This window comes from Artibeus jamaicensis, unplaced genomic scaffold (genome assembly GCF_021234435.1).
Source record: "Artibeus jamaicensis isolate MK-2021 breed Jamaican fruit bat unplaced genomic scaffold, CSHL_Jam_final contig_233, whole genome shotgun sequence".
NCBI lineage: Eukaryota > Metazoa > Chordata > Mammalia > Chiroptera > Phyllostomidae > Artibeus > Artibeus jamaicensis.
Window position 1 is genome coordinate 22,868,825 of NW_026521486.1, and position 19,679 is coordinate 22,888,503.

General features: G+C 37.5%; 1 protein-coding gene across 1 annotated transcript in view; it reads right to left on the minus strand.

Moving 5' to 3' along the window:
- Positions 1-19,679, minus strand: part of LOC119065752 (alpha-2-macroglobulin-like) — a 43,589-nt gene that overhangs the window by 16,611 nt on the left and 7,299 nt on the right. Inside the window, exons 4-20 of the mRNA XM_037167907.2 lie at positions 19,580-19,632; positions 18,332-18,352; positions 17,901-18,069; positions 17,373-17,457; positions 16,010-16,130; positions 15,167-15,281; positions 14,911-15,020; positions 12,780-12,941; positions 10,343-10,570; positions 10,054-10,117; positions 8,921-9,063; positions 8,170-8,319; positions 6,365-6,529; positions 5,820-5,928; positions 2,153-2,270; positions 1,260-1,488; positions 105-231 (exon numbers count right to left, since the gene is read on the minus strand). Coding sequence (XP_037023802.2) covers positions 105-231; positions 1,260-1,488; positions 2,153-2,270; positions 5,820-5,928; positions 6,365-6,529; positions 8,170-8,319; positions 8,921-9,063; positions 10,054-10,117; positions 10,343-10,570; positions 12,780-12,941; positions 14,911-15,020; positions 15,167-15,281; positions 16,010-16,130; positions 17,373-17,457; positions 17,901-18,069; positions 18,332-18,352; positions 19,580-19,632 — 2,169 coding nt within the window. The remainder of the gene's footprint in view (positions 1-104; positions 232-1,259; positions 1,489-2,152; positions 2,271-5,819; positions 5,929-6,364; positions 6,530-8,169; positions 8,320-8,920; positions 9,064-10,053; positions 10,118-10,342; positions 10,571-12,779; positions 12,942-14,910; positions 15,021-15,166; positions 15,282-16,009; positions 16,131-17,372; positions 17,458-17,900; positions 18,070-18,331; positions 18,353-19,579; positions 19,633-19,679) is intronic.

A 19,679-nucleotide genomic window follows, 5' to 3' on the forward strand; every position in this document is an offset into this window, starting at 1 on the left:
AGAAAAAGCATCCCTGCCTGAGAGTAGTAGAACTGGATATAAGAATCCCTCTGCTATACAAACTTTGAACAGGATTGAGTAATTCCTAGGACTCTGTCTCTGACCTAATGACTTTGGGGTTACTGCCCAGGATATGGTTTGTCGTCCATTGTCACAGATGCAGTAAAAGTCTTCTTCCTTCTCCAGAGGGACAGCTTGGAATGCAGGAGAGGCTTTTAGGCGCATACTGACCTGAAACCACACATGAGACCGAGGTAAGAGATCAGAGGAAGAAGGGGACCGAAGTGAGAATGGCTTGTAATAAAGTATTTTGGAGACAGGGTTAGATTTCAGGTTGCCTAATTCTGAAGACCTTGTAGGTAGATTTGAACCCTAAATATTAGTATTTTGGTATAGTCTGGTCTTTCATATGGTGGGACCAGAGGTGAGGAAATGTCATGATGATGAGATTCCTTTGGCCGGGAATCTTGACCATTCTCCAAGCTTTCCCAGCAGAGTGTATAAGATTTATAAATCTTATTGTTATTGTTTCAGCAGAAATAAAATGCTCACAAATAATTTTTAATGAATGATACATGAAAAGTTAAATACATGAAAATATAGAGGTTGAAACCTTGAAGAATTTAAGACATATAAATGGAACCTAATAATTTTGATGTCGATATCAGAACTCTTCATAAGATACAAACTTCCTAACTTTAGAAGATTGTGATAAGAGCCAGAAACTTGTGACAACATGAATGGATCTGGAGAATAGTATGCTAAGTGAAATAAGTCAGTCAGAAAAAGCTAAGAACCATATGATCTCACTCATTTGTGAAAGTCATGGACACAGACAACGGCATGGTTGTTTCCAGAGGGAAGGGCAGATGGGGTGGTAGCAAAGGGTAAAGGGGGCTAAATATATGGTGAGGAAAGATGACTCGAGCTTGGGTGGTGGGTACAGAATGCAATATATAGATCGTGTATCATAGGAATAAACACATGAAACCTATATAATTGTATTAACCAATGTCACCCCAATAAATTCAATTAAAAATCATTGAAAGAAAAGAAAGAGTCAGAAACTTATTTTAAGTTGCAATCTGGTATTTGGAGATAACAGCAACTATAGTGATGAATATGCATATATTATAAATATCTGGTAGTATTCTTCCTCTGGTGGGCACATTTTATACATAAGAGTTTGTTAATATTCCTGGAATGAAATTTGTAATTTAAGTAACCTTGTGTTTAATTGAGGAGAGAGAAATTCTTACCTGGATGCATTTGGAAAGGTACATTATAACAGTCGCCTTGAGTGTGAAGGCCTCTCCACGGATCACAGAGTAGGGCATTGTGAGCTCCACAAAGAAGGGCTGGAAGGCTCGGAGAGAGGCGGGAGGAGAGAGACCAAGTCCAGTGTCATTGGACAGGCAGAGGGCCCCTGCCTTCCACTCAGTGATGGTATCAGGGACTGCTACTCCCACTTCAGCCACACCTGATGAGCTGGGGAGGACGGTAAGCAATGTGAAGAACAGAAAGTAAGCATTTAAGTAAATCCTTTCAAGGAACAGAACCCTATAAACAATTCAGTTATCATAATTTGTATGCACTCAGAAGAAATGCCAATAATGAGTATAAATAAGGCTTAATATAATATATAATAAGGAATATATAATTACTTTTCTTCCACCTCTTGTTTTCCATTTCAGTCTATATCTGAATCTAGTAAAGACAATATAATTATAAACTAAATTTGTAACTTGAGATTGTTCTTATATTTTCCTCTCTAAAAACTGTTCCACTGAGGGCAGATTTATAATTTTCAGCTCTATTACTACTGTATATCATTGGTCTGACTGATTCTGTGCTTAATTCAAGATTGTCGACCCATGAAGGATCTCTTCTAAGTGTTAACCTATGCAGTGCTTGGTTATATTTAGTCCTTATGCCTATTTTTCTGGAAATCTTTGGATTAAATTTATGCAAAATTTCTTAGCACTGATGTAATTATATTAATGAGATGTCATAGCAGAAGCAGTTATATTCAACTTCTCCTGAAAACAGCAATGTGTCTAAAAGAAAATTCGTGGACGGTGACAAATTAGCTACAAATGGAAAAATTTTGAGGAATCTCTATTGTATCTTATATAAAAAGGCAGTTACTTACTCTACTACCACCAAGTCCCAGATCCATGTCTCAGGGAAGTACTTTCGCACAGTCTCTGTGAGGGGCTCTGAAACATGGACTACAGAACCATCATAGCCACTTTCCAATGCACTTACATCTATGGTGGGTGAGGGATGGAGGCAGAAACAATAAATATAAAGATCAAGCTAATAAGAGGTTGTAATAAGTGCTACAAAAGAAAGAAACAGGGCGATGAAATAGGAACCAGGAGAGGACACGTGGGTGTTAGGGAAAAGCTTCTTTGAAGAGGCAATGTTTTAGCTGACTTCATAAGGATTAGAATAAGAGTGAGATGAGGAAAGAGAATCACAGAGAACATAGAAGCCCAGAGGCAGAAAGTGGCTTGGATTGCTCATGGGGCAGAAAGGCTACTGCACCTTATCTAAGGGGAGATTTCTATGACATGGGGGTGGGAGGAGGGCAGGAGTTAAAGTTTTCATTTGGTATGTTTTTCTGTGGGAGCAAAAAAAATCATGTCATCATGACAATGGCTTTGAAAAATATTTCATAGAAATGAAAGAATAAAATATTTTAAAAAGCTTTTTATTTCCTTATATGTCAAAAGAACAGAGTTAGAATCTCTCATTTTATTTACCTTCTGCTAATGGTGTGCTGGTAAATATTTAACAACGAGCTCTCTGGAAAAATATTTGTGCATATATATATATATATATACACACACACACACATACATATATAAGTTAACTATAAATGTGATAAAGGGTTACAGAATATAATTTATAAATAATAATAATGATAATAATATACAATGATGTTTAAATTCCACATAGCCAATTGATTCTCATTGAATGTTTTTCTTGATTTTTGAAAAACTCTTTAGTTTGTATTATGTATTTAACGATGATCTGACAATCTCAGACAATAAGCAAATGCTTGATTACTATCTGACTCACTCATCAAAGAGGTAGCCCGTATCGCTGACAAATGAGTGTGATTTTAACATGAATATTGGCTAATGTTTTGGGAACATTAGGGGCTTCTTTACTTGATTGGTAAGAATGTAGTGTTTAAAAAATATATTTGATTGATTATGCTATTACAGATCAATCAAATATATTTTTCCCCCTTTACCCCCTCTACCCTTCCCTCCAGCAATGACCCTCTTTAGTTCATGCCCATGGGTCATGCATATAAATAAGTTCTTTGGATTCTCCATTTCTTATACTATTCTTTTTTTTTTTAAATCTTTTTAAAAAAATATTTTATTATTTATTTATCTTTAGAGGGGAAGGGGGGGAAGGAGAGAGGGAGAGAAACATCAATGTATGGTTGCCTTTTGTGCGTCCCCTGCTGGGAACTGGCCTGCAGGGAACCAGCCTTCAACCCAGGCATGTGCCCTGACTGGGAATTGAACCGCGATCGTGTGGTTCGCAAGCCCGTGCTCAATCCACTGAGCTACACCGACCAGGGCTCTTATACTATTCTTAACATTCTGCTATTTTGTACCTACAAATTATGCTTTTTAATCTCTGTACCGTTTCCCCCACTCTTCCCTCTCCCAGCTGATAACCCTCCAAATAATCTCCACAACTACAATTTTGTACCTGTTCTGGTTGTTTGTTTAGCTTGCTTTTTTAGATTCAGTTGTTCATAGTTGTGAATTTGTTGCCATTTTAATGTTCATAGTCTTGATTTTCTCCTTTTTCTTAAATAAGTCCCTTTAAAATTTCACATAATAATGGCTTGGTGATGAACTTCTTTAACTTTACCTTATCTGGGAAGTACTTTATCTGTCCTTCCATTCTAAATGATAGCTTGTTGGATAGAGTAACCTTGGATGTAGGTCCTTGTTTTCAACACTTTGAATACTTCTTGCCAGTCTGTTCTTGACTGCAGAGTTTCTTTTGAGAAATCAGCTGATAGTCTTATGGGAACTGTGTTGTAGGTAATTCTCTGCCTTTCTCTTGCTCCTTTTAAGATTCTCTCTTTATCTTTTACTTTTGGCATTTTAAGTATGATGTGGTCCTCTTTGGGTCCAATTTGTTTGGAATTCTCTGTGCTTCCTGGACTTGTGTGTCTATATCCTTCTACAAATTAGGGAAGTTCTCTTTCCTTATTTTTTCAAACAAATTTTCAATTTGTTGCTTTTTCTCTTCGCTTTCTGGCACCCCTATGATTCAGATGTTGGTACTGAAGGGGATGTCCCAGAGCATCCTTATACTATCCTCATTTTTTTGAATTCTTCTTTTTGCTCTTTTGGGTGAATGCTTATTTTTTCCCTTAAGTTCCAAATCATTGATTTGGTTCTCAGCTTCCTCTCCTCCTCTGTTGGTTCCTTGTAGATTTTTCTTTATTTCACTTAGTGTAACCTTTACTTCCTCCTTTATGTTGTTGCTGTACCAAATGAGTTCTTTCAGCATCCCACTCGCCAGTGTTTTGAATTCTGCATCTGATAGGTTGCTTATCTCCATTTTGTTTAGTTCTTTTCCTGGAGTTTTGTTCTGTTCTTTCATTTGTGCCAGATTTCTTTGTCTTCTCAATCTGGCAGTTCCCTGTGTGTATTAGATAGAACTGCGTTTGCTCCCTGTTTTAGTAGCATGGCCTATTGTAGAAAAGGCATTTGTAAATTGTCTGATAATGAGGTAATTGCCAGGATGGGGCAACGCAGTTCCTTGCTTTGTCCCTTTGTGTGGCAAGAAGGCTAGAGAGGGGACGATGCTGCTGCTTGGCTTCTGGAGGCTTGCCTGGCACTCGCCTTGTCCAGTCACTTTGCCCACTTCCCATATATGACTGGTGCCCTTCCAGCTGTTGCTCTGGTGCTGAATCCCAGAGTTGGAGGGTTTGTATTTGTTCTAAGTCCATGTGGGCTCTTTAAATAGAGTTTCTTGGAAATCTAGCCGTTTCTTCCATCACCTCAATCCACAGTGGTTTTTACGGCCAGAAGTTATGGGGATTTATGTTCCTGGCACTGGCTTCCTGGGCTGTGTGGTCTGGCCTGGAGCTGGGATCGCTCACTTCCAAGGTCAGACCGCACAGCCCAGGGATCCAGTGCTTCCCCATTTTTATTCACCACATGTGAGTGTGGGACCATCTGTTCTGTGGCTGCTGCTGCTTCTCCACAGCACACCGCATCTCTGCACCTCTCTGTCTGCGAGACGCCGCCCCTCCAACTCTTCTGAAGGAATGTTGTTTCTTTAAATCTTTGGTTGTCAGATTCCTACACAGCTCAATTTTCTGATGGTTCTGGGTGTTATTTGTTTTGAGATCTAGTTGAAATTCTTTCTGTGGTTGCCTGAGGAGGTAAAGCGTGTCTACCTACACCTCCCCTCTTGCCTGGAAGTAGAATGTGGTCTTGACTTATGAACATTCTGTTTACACAGATCATATGCCTAAAACTTTCTCAAGTCCACATATCTTTATTTACTAGATACGGATTCTTTATGGCTGGCTTTTCTGACTTCTCAATCAGAATTAACTTTCCCTGTGTTCTAACACTGTTCACAGTGTGACTTTTGTTTGCTCCCCTGACAGTTAGAACTTTGGGGTTTATGTTGCTATGTGACTTTGAGCAAGACCTTAATATATCTAAACACAAGATTTTTTGGGGTCAATTTTATCACATTTTATCTTAAAATTATTTCATTTGTTTCAATATATTAGACAATTATTATTATTATTATTTTACCTGAATAAGATAATAATCTTGGAGAACTCATCATTGAATAGACTGGATGGTGTATGCATATCTTGGGTTTATGAATCTTTGAGTTGGTAAATACCTTTAAGCCCATATCCTGTGAAGAAAATGATCACCTACTCAGTACATAAATAGTTTAAAAAATATATAGGCACATACTTTTAAAAATTGAAATCAATAAACAATCCAATTAGTTTCATGTTAAACTTTTAATGGGCAGATCTGTAGCAGGGACATTGATATACTTATAGAGGTAATTTCACTCCTTTTTAAAAACACTTTGAACAGTAATTATTTTCTATATATGATATATATAAATAAATAAAAGGAAAGTTGATTAATAGCCCAGAAAGTCACAGTACTGGCTCTTTGCTGTTAGTAGATCTGCTATTCTTAATGACCTTGGATGAGTTACTTTACCTCTCTATATCCCATTACTCGCAACTCTGATATGAAGCCATTAAAAATAATTAAAAAATATAAAATATTGTGTAAACCCTAAGGACCCCCCACCTACAATACAAGGAACTTACCTGCAAGAAGCTGTACATATCTTTTTCGTTTGTGTTGGACACTGGGGAATAGACGATTCCGTTGACATAGACCTGGTGGCTGACACAGTCTCCACTGTCTTCCTCTGGCTGATTCAAACTCGCTGGGAAACCAGTGAGGTCCTTTACTGGTAACAGGTTATAAACCTGAATGAATGCAAAGACGAAAGGACACACTTATTTGTGGCTTATTTTTCTTAAGTGTAAGGATAAAAAAAAAGAATAATCACCATCAGTGCTAGAGTGTCTCCATTGCTTTCCTATTTTATAGAGAAGATAATCTTGAAAATGCTTAACAATTTTAGGAAAAAAAACACTAAAATATTCCCACCTAAGCCAGGATCACAATACTTTGCTACATAGTTCAGAGACAAATCTTAGACTCCATACTAGAATGAAATATAACTGTTAGGAGACATTGTACAAAGCTTTCAGATGATAGAATGATATGATGGTTTTGTCTCTACCTTGAGGTTGGCACCTGACTCAGTGTATATGTGATAAAGTTAATGGACACATTATAAATAGGTACATGAATAAACATATATCCCTGTTAAACATATAAACAGCATAGTATTTTCTTAGGTATTATTCACATGAAACTGATTGATAAGAACAGATCAGCAAAGTGAGTGATGTAATGAAATTAGATAGCTTCTCAAAGGCAGCTATCTCTTACTATTCTGTATCTTCCTTCGCCGCTAATTTTCCTCCAGAGCATTTTATATAATTATTGTCCTTCTAATCTATGAAAATGTTAGTTCCACATGAGCATGGGTTTTTTGTCTTTCCAGTAGTTCACTACTAGATACCAAAACTTCAACACAAAGTAGGCACACCTAGAACACAGTAGGCACTAAATAAATGTGTTGAATGAATGGCTTATGCTATTTGGAGCAAAGTGTTTCGTTAGTAAAACATTATCAAGGGTTGAGAAGAACTAGTGTGGCAACCCAGGTCTACTACTAAATACCTGTAAGCTTTTACTTAATTACTATTATGTTAATGGGATTTTCTGCCTTTTTTACCCACTGGGGTTGTTATAATAAAAAAAACCCTCTTAGGACTACAAAATTTTATTATACAAACGCAAAACATCAGTGTTATTTTCCCATGTATCCTCTTACTCTCACTACTAAGATGCACTCAATTCTTTCCTTAGAGGTATTCTAGATAGTCGGGGGGTGGGAACAGGGGTACAAGGGGAATAAATGGTAATGGAAAAATACAATAAAAGTGACAAAAAGAAGTATTCTAATACTTTCAATTAAATTCCACTGGAAGGACTAAAAAGTAATCCTTCTTATACGTTTTCTTTTAGGAAAGTAAAAATACAAATTTCTCTTTGTAAAAGTTTGATGGTAAAAAACATCAGTAAAAAGCTATTTCAATTGGTGTCAGAGTGAACATTTGAAGATATGAGCAAGTGACTATTAGAACACGTTGTTAACAGTTTCTTATAGTTCCACTCCAGCATACCCTTTTGCTATTTCTTGTTAACCCAATGTTAAAAGAATTCATTTATTAATGTCATTTATCATACAGTAATTCATTTTTCTTAATTTTTACTCATCAGAAACAATACAACATTTTCCCTCAGAAATTGTGTTCATCTCGGGATATCCCGTATTTCAACTGATATAATTCAAAGTACATATGAAAGAGCTCAAAACTATTCACTTGTAGGTAAATATAATTGTACCAGATCCTGTCCGCCTCAGAAAGGCATTTCTTCTTGCTTGGAGACCCTTATCTGCCCCTCCTGACCCAAGGCTGGGGGAACTCACCGAGGACGGGGACAGCTCTGCCTCTGGCTTCATGAGCAGCACGCTCTGGTCCACTGCGCGCAGGGCACAGAGGGACTGAGGGGAAGCGGTGACGCGCAGGTGGGCGAGTGACATGGGAAGGCTTTGTGCTGGGCTGAAGCTCAAATCCACCTGTGAGATCAGACAGACCAGAGAAACAACTTTCCTGATTTAATCGTCTAGGCACCAGCATTTTCTGCGTGCTGCTCACATCCAATGCATAATCACTGACTTCACGGGGGTGAGGACTGTGTGAGACCTGCCGCTTTTTGTCCCTTACACTTCATTTTGATTTTTCCCAAGAATTGGTGGAGCTATTATAATGACATCTAATTATTTTTATAACTTATTAAATTTGAGATGCCATGTTTACCTTTGATACATGAAGTTGTTCGTTAACTACAGGGTAGAAAGCAAATGGCTGTAGTCTAGATACTCTTGTATTTTTCTTTTGGCTCTTTAGTCATCTTAAAAACTTACACATTTCCCAACATTTCATCATAGAAGAAGGGAACAAGGTCCTCTGAATCATATCATATGGGAAGAGACGATGCACGAGAGTTTTGCACTAGGAGTCAAGTGACAGAGTCGAGTGACTCTGCCATTACCTTGCTGAAATCCTCTGCGAAGTTCCCTTAACTCCTCGGGTCCCAATGCTCAAATGAAGAAAATGATTAATTATGATAGTAACTTCCAGTTTAATGTTAAAAGATTTATGGGATGGAGCACCCACCTTGTTGGCCAGACAGTTTTCAACCTCGTATTTCGCGGAATCCCCAACCACTTCCCCATCAGGTAAAATGGCATAGATGAGCAATCGAGCGACTGGAGCGATGTCTGATTCCACAGGGAATGACACGGGAAAATGGCCTTTCACTGGAGCACAGAGACAATGACCAGGTGATTATAGGTTAGACGCCTCCCCAGGGCTAACACGAAAGTTTCTATTACACGCAGCCATTTTAGGAGCCTGGTCTGGTTAATGGTTGTTTCTAATAGTACGGGTAATATAAACAATATATAACAAATGGATGACTGCCCCTAAGAACTCTAGTTTTAGGGGAAAATGCCTTCTTGAAGCCCTTCTTGGCTGCCATTGATCCAGACCTCACATTAGGAAAGAGAAATAGACCCTGATGTTGAATGTTACAATATTAAAAGTTTAACACACTGCATTTATCCTTATATCTTCTCCAATCCTCTATGAACATAATATTCTTCTTAAGAACACTGCTTCTTTGGAAGTTATTTTTTGGAGTCTACATAGATTCTTTAGAGGTTGCATTAAACTTTGTAAGTCTAATTATGGTGCTTCTGTGTTCCTGTGAAAAAGCAACAAAAGAGTAATTCACTAACAGTTTTCTAGTAAGTGCGACTTTAGACTTTCTTAGAATAGAAGAAACCATCAGAGATTTATATTGTTCCATATTTGTTCATGAGGGGAGCCCAGTTCAGTCAGACTCATCATGAGTCATAACTATCTTTAAAAAGGAAAAATATACAAATATACATCAATCTGCAGAAAACCTAGTATACAGAAGGCACTATAAAATTTTACCTTCTCTACACTGATTAAAACAGTTTCAAAATGTCATTTTGTGAAGATGGTCCACAAATATTTGTAGTTTGAAAATTTGGATAAGCATGGATTATAAAAACTACATCTACATTTTAAATAATCTGAACAGAATACACAGAAGGAAAAAAATATTGGGTGAAAAAAAGAAACATTGCTTTCTCCTCTCAACTTCTTTATTGGTGTTAGGTGGAAAATTTCCCTTTATTCTAAACCAGTCCTGGCATTTCTGCAACATAAGGCTGAACGTGTCAGGGTGGGGAGGGAATGTGGATTATGGAAATACGCACTGTCTCCTTGCTCCACTGGCAGTACGTGAGTCCCAGATCGGACAATGCCTCCCTTTGCCATTATCTGCAAGAAGAAAGAAAAAAAGAAAGAAAAAAAGGCAATGAAAAGCTTCTTAAGTCTTGCCCTACATGTGATATGCTTGTTTTCTAGTACCCCTGCTGGCATTAGTAGGCCTAAAAGAAGTCAAACTTTCAAAAGAAAAACAGACTTTCTAAAGAACTTCAGGAATCCTTGCTCTACAGAGGGCTTTTGTTTACAGATGAGCCAATGCAGTGGCCTTCTGCTCACCAGGTAATAGAATGACAGCTCCTTTAGCTCCTGCAGAACCTGTCCATTCAGAACGTAATATGCTTGGATGGTCTGAGTTTGGCTGCAGGGCAATTCACGAGACAGGGGATCAAGGTGGACAAAGCTCTTGCTAGGAGAGAATACAAGATGAGCAGTGTGATGAGCTTCTTCATATTCTCCTGACAGCCATTGGTAACTGTAACAGGGGCTGTGATCCTTGTGTTTGACCTAAAGAATCAGAAAAACAATATTACTTTATAGGTTACATCTCACATAGAATCCATGTTGTCACAAAACTGCATTAGTTGACTGTACTGCCTAAATTGGTACCTAGGAATCTTTTGCTCACAGTAAAAAGGGACAGAGAAAGCCCCTTCCCCTTTGTTTATCTATATTTCAGGCATGGTTTATGCCTTTACACCAAAGGGGTTCCTTGGGTTGGTATTCATAGTTTTGAAGAGCATAAAAGGAGAAAACCTTTGCTCTGATTAGCTTGCTTGACATTTCTCTGGCCACTTTACTATGGGCACTGGAGCTATGAAACCTCTTTCAGGAGACTAAATAATCTCTAAAAACCGAAGACTTGCATTTCAGAAAATCAGCACCTCATTTGTGATGAGTTTCAAATAGGCATTATGAATAAATGTAGTATTGCACCCCGAGCAGTCTGAGAATATATGCTGTATTCTGGTTCAAGAGTCGAGCTGGTGAATTGGCTGAAGTCCACTTCTCCTGAGCTGTCTTAGGCTGTTTTTTTTCATGCTTCCTGTGATTCTGGATTCTTAAGGTTCATAGGCACTATTTGGGTTGTATTTCAATTTTTCTCAGTATAAAATTGTTCATTAGTTTTTTTTCAGGCTTCCCCTACCCTCATCTTCACCTCCCAAGTGGCATGAGTGAATTCCCGTGTCAACAAACTACATTGTTCGTATATCAATATATGTTCTAGCAATATAAATGCTCATCAAAAAGAGCGATCATTTAAAAATAGCATTTTCATTTCTCAAGACAGTGCCTAGAACATAGAAAGTATTCAAGATACTCCTTGATGGGATAAATGAGTAATTATTTAATTTTCAGTTATTAGAAGTATAGGCTTTTATGCCTGCTATTTGAAGATTAATCAATAAAATATATTATTTATTCTTTTTTAGATTTATATGAAAAATTCCAGGAGGCAGGGGTTTTTCATTACTCTTTTATGTAATACCTATTGTGCAGCCATATATCAATAAATGTATAGCTATACCTCCATTGATGAATAGAGGACTGTATGCTATACAAAACAGATTGCATGGGTAAGGACAGAGTCTGGAGAAAATTAGAACTGCAGGGCAGAAATAAAGTAAGAACAATAATTTATGGAGTGTATATAATTAAAACTAAATGCTAATGATGTTAAAAATGGGCTTTTACTGTAACAATATTTAGCAGTTAAAGGGGGCTTACCAGGTGCTTTAACACATAGTATCTTTAACTGGTACCAATACTGCACTCATTTTACAGATAAGAGACTGAAGGATGGAGGTTTTTAGTTATTTGTTCTTAAAAAGAGTTGAACCAAGATTTTAATCTAATTTATTTGATTTTGGAAGCTATATCTTTAAAAAAGTTGTGGTAAGAAACACACAGCATAAAATTATCATTTTAACCATTGTAAGTCTACAATTTGGTAGTGTTAAGTAGTGTGCAACAGATTTTCAGAATTTTTCATCTTGCAAAACTAAAACTCTATAGCCATTAAACAACAATTCCTCATTTTTTCCTTCTTTCCAGCCCCAGGTAGCCACCATTCTATCTTCTATTTCTATGACTTCAACTGCTTTAGATACCTCATATAAGTGGAATCATACACTGTTTGGTTTTTTGTGACTGAACATTTCATTTAACATAATGTTATCAGAGTTCACCCATGTTATAGCATGTGACAGGATTTCCTTCCTTGTTAAGGCTGAATACTCTTCCATTCCATGTATATACCACATTTTGTTTATCCATCCATCTGTTCAGATATTTGGGTTGCTTTCACTTCGTGGCTATTGTGAACAGTGCTGTTATGAACATGGTGTGCAGATATGTTGGCGAGGCCCTACTCTCAGTTTTTTTTGGCTATCTTCACAGAATTGGGATTACTGGATCATATGGTAGTTCTGTTTTTAATTTGGAAGAACTGGCATCCTGTTTTTCATAGCATTTGCACCATTTTATACTCCCAGCAATAGTACACAAAAAGAACTCACACTTCTAACCACATAACAATACTGCTTTCTTTTCAATAAACTTTTTCAAAGTTGATCTTGATTTGGTTTCTAGTTTTTAGAGTTTTTTTTCCTTTCTCTCCATAGGGCTAGACACAACTTGGGAATTTCATCCCTTTTAGGTTGCAAACATTTCCTGAGGCTACTTCATGTTTCTGGTAACTTCTTTACAAGCTTACCCTGACAGAAAGGGAGGAATCCTTAACGTTGGTGGTATTGATGGAGAACTGCACCAGGCCATGCGCATCAGTGGTGGCATTGGAGTAATGGTTAGCAGCATTTGCTGAGATGAAGATGAGTTCGTTTGGCATGGGGACACCTTTCCCATTCACTAGGCGCACCTGAAGATTAAAAGCTGTGCATCAGTTATATGGCTAATCCCCAACAGGCACCAAGCAAATTCATTTTATTAGAAATATTTATGGAGTGCATCCTGTTGAACATGGTTCACGCATTGCGACTATAGCGGTAAACAAAGTTCCTTCTACCATCGAGCTTACAGTTAGTGAGAGACAGATATTAAACAAATGCATAAACAGTATACACTAATTTAGTAGCAATCAGTCTTAAGAAGAGAAATAAAGCAACATTGTATGAGGCCAGGTAGATGCTTAAAATATCAGGGAGACTGCTCTTTAAAACTATACTGTACTTCTGAAACTAATACATTACTAAATGTATTAGCAATACACTACTAAAATACTACTAAAGTAATATTGAATGTAAACTATAATTTAAAAATTTAAAAAATAAAGCAGTGTAAAAAGGTAGAGAGTGATGAGGATCATAATAGGGTGTACTGAAGAATGTATTCTGTGGATATTTTGGAAATGCTGTGTAACATATATTTTTCTTGGGGAGTCACAGAGCACAAGAATGAAAATAAAGGAATGAAAAATTTTAACCCATTAGCCAGATTTAATTGAGCCTCTCTTATTGTGTGGCAGACAACTAGCTTTCTCAGGATTAGTGTCCTAAAGTACAATAGGTGCACAAGTAAGCAACTAGTACATTGTCTGGTGTGAATTTCTGGTTGTTTTATGTATGATATCTGCTTCTCAACACAGATTTTCAATGTTTTGGAAGTGAGGTAGATTTCATGAGGCATTTTCCATGGAAAAAATGTAAAATGGAGAAGCGCACGGTGTTAATAAAAACTTGAAGTCCCATTGCTGCTAGTATTAAACTCAGCAGGTAATTAGTCTAGTTCTGACCATGAAGATGGTGATTCTTTTTCAGGATAAGCTACTTCTCACAGTGGGAAGAAGCAAAGCAGCAGCCTGGGGTCAGGGTTTGTAACTGATTAACATGATCTTTGTCACTGCAGTTGGCTGCACATACAAAGATAAGGATAAGCACAAAGTTCTGACTTTTTCCTCTTTTGATGAGTCTTATGACTAAAAGAATACTTACTTAGCAGGAATACATTACCAAAAATATACAGTGTACCTCTGAGAAGTTTAAAAACATGGAATATACTTTCATTTTAGGATGTGACCAAAGTTTCTGACTTTGGTTTGCTGTCATAACATAATCAAGACATTCTGAAATGCACTGCACCGCTCATTTGTTGCATCTAGTCCCTCTGTCTTTTACACTTTCCACCACTGAAATCTTACAGCATTTCCATTAAGAATATGATGCCCAGGAATTATACAGAGATACATGCACCCACCACCTCGGGCTTCTAGAGTCAAAAAGGTCCACTGCACATCTGTTTATAATAGAAAAATAACAATAGAAGGTTTTTTTGGTAGACCTGTAAGAAAACATATATTTTAAAGCTGAGTACCTTAAATAACAGTATTTCACTCTTGTGTGTACTGTGTTTTGAAAAAGTACTTGCTGTCATAAAGAAGTACTACAAATACACTATCTATGAAGGAAATACTAGGTATGGTAGAATGCCATATGCCTCAAAATCAAAATTAAAACTACCAACCCACTCACTTCCATGTGAAGTTAGTGTTAGAAGGTAATGTATGTGGCCACCATGAATTTTGAGATTCTCGTGAGAAAATATAAAAATATAAGATTGCCTAGTAAATCATGAAAAGGACATTCAGTGATGTCATACAATGCTTTTCCAAAAATGAAAAAAAAAACCTTTCTAATTTTGCTGGTACTCTAGAATGACTTCACGGATGTCATATACAAATTTACAGAGGAGCAGATTCATTTTAATGTGGTTTTATACCTTTGCTTCTATTAATCAACAGGTAACCATAATCGGGTAAAGTTTTAGCAAATATGTTGCGCTTATTAAGTGATGGATACACAGGTTGATTTGTGAACTGAAAAATATTTCACCTGTCCAAAGAAGGGGATCCCTTGTCTAAAGTGTGGGTCCACTTTCACGAATGAGAGTTTGGATATGATTCTTGTTATCTCACTGGTCCCTTTTCCAGTAAACTCCACCTCTGAAAAAAAGGGAGGAAAAAAGGTTTTTGGAAGGATGACCTCCTTGAACTTCTTATACTACCTCTCTCCTCTCAACTCATACATTGGCAAAGAGAATACATCAGTGCCCACTGCCTTTTCTCTCAGACCCACGTGAGACACAAACCTGTTCCTTCTTCTTGGATCTTGGCTTCCACTTCAAGTTCCATGTTATACCCTTCCCTCTTCAGCTGGAAGGGCTTGGTTTTTACTTGCTGGGAGAAGCAGCCCTCACTGTTTAGCTAGGAGGGGGTAAAATAAAATACAATACCATAATACTAGACAGGTTGGTGGTCAGTTAACTTGGTGGTCAGTTAACTTGGAGGATCAACCAAACCTAGGTATTTCCTATAAGAACACAATTCTTATTCTCTAGGGATTGGTTATTATCACATTTCACAACTGTATCTAGTTTATAAGCAACAGGTATATGCCTTAGTTTTTGAGTGAATGTGCTAGAAATGTCCTAAAAATTTTGGGGTAATCTTACTATAACAGGCAGCTAACCTTTCATCAAAGTCTGGCTCTGCTTCCATTGTGGACAGTGATAGCTGGAAAATGACAACCCATTTGGGGACTGTGTTTCCTACCTTCCTGGCACCTATGTGAGACCACATGACAAGTTCTTGCTCAGAGAGTAACACTGACACTCTTCCCAGCAAAGGTGGTTAAGAGGTATGTTTTTTCTCCTTCCTTCATACAAGCGATGCCAAAGATGGCTTGGATGCCAGGTATTGGAGTTGGCTCAGCGTCCACCCTTCTGTGTGGTTGGTGCACCAAGAACACCCACAATGGACAATTGTAAGAAATAAATAATTCCTATTGTGGTAATTCACTTATTTTTAAAACAATTAAGGCTAGCATAGAATTCTTTTATAACTTGCTCTCTTCCTGAGTTAGCACCATGTTGTAACTCACTGCTTATTGACAGCACCTTAGTTGTTAGTGTCTAGAAGCATTTTCCACCTACCTTCTCACTGAATTTCTCACAGACTGCCTGCGACTCCCCACCATAGCAGCTAGAAGGATTATTATACTTTCTGCAGATGCTCACAGTCACATGTCCTGGGACTGGTTTCCCATATGTGTATCTGTCATAAGACATTGACAAATGAATCAAAACAAACATTGAACATACACATTTTCCATGTATTTATGTTTCCTCTTTTAGCTACAGTGTAGTTACTCCCTGCACCTCCCATCTGCAGGGCTCAGACAGTATTGAGCACAGGTAAGGAATGGCCTTTCTCTTCTAGAATTCTCCCGTCTTCTTTTAAGATGTCTTTTTTTTTCTTAATTTTTAATTTTCAGTTTCATCTTTAAATACTACCTTTTGTATTACCAAAGCCCCACCTGTTCTTATAAGAAAAACCAACACCAGCAAAACAAACAGAGGGAAGGAACAAACATCCCCAATTTTATACAAACTATTAATATGGTGGCATCTCTTCTGCCATCATCCTTTCCCCATGTATACCCATTTCAGTTTACATAGGATTTTACTTGTTTATATTTTACAAAAAAAAAGGGATTGTGCCCTAACTATATCATCGATAATTGCTGTGTTTTCCAAAGTATTTGTTTCCCCTATTTAAAATTTCATCTAGATTTCTCTTTGTAAGAGCATTGGCTCACCAGGTATGTAGCACCAGGAACTTGGTGGCTATCACTCTGAGACAGTGCTGGGGCAGGGACCCAGTTGAATAGTGAGTACATTACCCAAGCAGGACTGGCTACATCACTGTCTGCTCTTTCTGCTAGTGCTATTGCTGGGCTACTGGAGATAGGAACGTAAGCTCCTGGGAACATAAATTTTCAAAGTTGAAAAGGACCATATTGGGAGAGGTATGTAACATGCCTTAGGTAGACTGATGAGTTAGATGAGATTTCTGTATGTCTACCACAACAAATTCTGAATCTAAGTTATTTTTGTACCATGTACATGGGGTCAGGTAAATAATCTGTTACGGATTGAATTTCCTTTATAATCCAATGAAAGCAAAGCCACTACCCTTCGATACCACCCTATTTATGTGTGTGTGTGCACGTGTGTGCACGCATGCAACTCTGTTACTTCCAGAATCCTAGCAGCATAGTCTCTCCAGGAACAGGTGCCTGTGCCATGAGTTGTAATAATGCTGGTAAGACTATGAAAGAAAATCAGAAGGGAAAACAGGAAAACAATAGTAGAGGAAAGTTCTAGAGATGGGATGCTCTCATTTATTTAAAGGATCTGTGCTGCCACTTTTCCTAGAGGAACTAGCCAAAATATCCCAAATGGTGATTCTTTTAAAGATGATTCCCCTCCAAAGATTAAGAAAGTATAAACTCACACGCCGCACACGGACACGTTCACCACTTCTTCCACAATAGTGATGATCTTTGGCACTGCTACTTTCACTTCAAACTTAGGGAGCACTGTTGATTGGAGATGAAGAAGGTTTGGGATTAGTTTCAAATTTAGGGGAATTACTATTTTCATGTTATCTGTAATAATTCCCTAATAATATTTTTGGCCACTGAACAGGCAGCTCTCTTCTCTAGTATTTCTATTTTCCTCTCAAATGGAGACTGCTTGAAGGATTAAGACAGACCCCTGCAACCTTAATGAACAAGGGAAAATTCCACTAAAACAAGTACAGTATACACTTTTTGAGATTAAAAATTGCTATATAAATAATTAAGTTATAGGAAGTCCTATTCACAAATCATTGTCCTCACTGGAGTTTGGTATACAATTGGTTCTACTCCAAGCCCAATCTCAGCCAGGGGAAATGAAAACACTCCAAGTAAGCTCAAACCCTAGGCCCTGAAAATTTAAATATGAAGAAAAATGTTCCGTGACTTTCCACAATCCATACCAAATTCCTCCACGGTGAAGGGGTGCTCTGTCGTTTCGCCCGATTCCTTCTGTACCACCACCTTGTAGGAACCCTGAATCGGCTCTGATGACAGGGGAAAGGCCAGCTGCTTGAGGCCACTCTCTAAGTTGAGTTTCTGCCACTGTGCGATGCGATTTCCTTTAGGGTTCTATAAATACAGTAATCGAAACTTACGAGAGAGTTGAGAGCACTGGCGACAATACCAGAAACCTGTGTTGATCAGAGAGGAAAATGGGGTGGTGATAATGAGAGGAGAGGGGAGATGAGTTAGAACCATGTGAGCTCTGTGAGTTTGAAGGCTTCTCCCTTAACGATAAGTTTCTGGGGTACGGTAAGAATCTCTCAGATAAGAACATTTTCCCTAAGTTGATTACTTGACATGTAATTACGGAATGTTTCATTTTGCTTACCTTAATGTATACCAGTGGAATCTGAAAGACAAAAGAGAAAGAAAGGAGTTTAGAATTGTTCACAGATGTTTTCATCTTTGATTTATAAGCAAGACAGTTTTATATAAAGTAACTTTACTTTATATAAAACACACAGAGACAACAGGTTAAGTTTTATAGAACTTTTAATTAATCATCATAAGCAGTTAATAAATAACGATAAGAATTAAATTGGCTACATTCATTAGGAGTGGGATTTACTGACATTACTGAAATGTGTATACCACCCCAGTGAAGAGGCTTTGGTAGGTATGTTAGACAAAATTCTAAATCTTTGAGGACTTATTTGAATTTAATTTATTTGAGGATTTGGGTGTGTGTTAATTTAATACATCTTTCTAATTTACTTAACTGGTAACTTTCTAAAGAGTAAGTTTAAGTGGGTGACTTAAACTTACGATTGCCTGAGTATCAGTACAAAGACAGAAAGACTTCAGTGTTCTCTTGACCAGCGTTACTGTTTAACATAAGGCTCTTACATTCCCAAAACACCAATAAAATTATATATATTGCTATGAATATATATACTCACTAAGTATATATTCATAGCAGTGCTTTTTACTATAGCCAAGATTTGGAAACAGCCTAAGCACCCATCAGTGGATGAGTGGATAAAAAAGCTGTGATATATTTACACAACGGAATACCATGCAGCATAAAAAAAAGATATAACTCTCATATTTTGCAAAAGCATGGATGGACTTGGAGAAAATTATGCTAAGTGAATTAAGCCAATCGGTGAAAGAAAAATACCACATGATCTCACTTATGTGGGATCTGATGAATACAATAAACTAACGAATGAGATAATAACAGAAGCTTAGATACATAGAATGGACTGACAGCTGAGGGAAAGGATGGGATGGGGGGAAGGAATGAAAGACGGTTAAAGTATTAACCAAAGAACCTTTATGCACAACTCATGGACATGGACAACAATGTGGGTGGGGATTGGCTGGGGGTAGAAAGAGGGTAGGTTTGGGTGAGGGATGGAAAGGAGAGGAAAGTGGGAACAACTGCAGTATCTTAAACAACAACAAAAATAATAATAATGAATAACAAAATTTTAAAAATAAAATAAGGATCTTACATTATTGTAATGCTAAAAATTACTGTTATTGACACCAGATTCTTTCCCTGGTCCTCCCCCAATACCAAAAACAAGTAACACAGAAAATAATGATTCTGTGTAGATATTAGGAGACTCACCAACTCATTCAGGGGGTGAAAATTTTCATCCAACGAGACAATACGAAACATTACTGAAACAGAAATATTTTCCATCAGTCCCAGAAATCTTAAACCATGC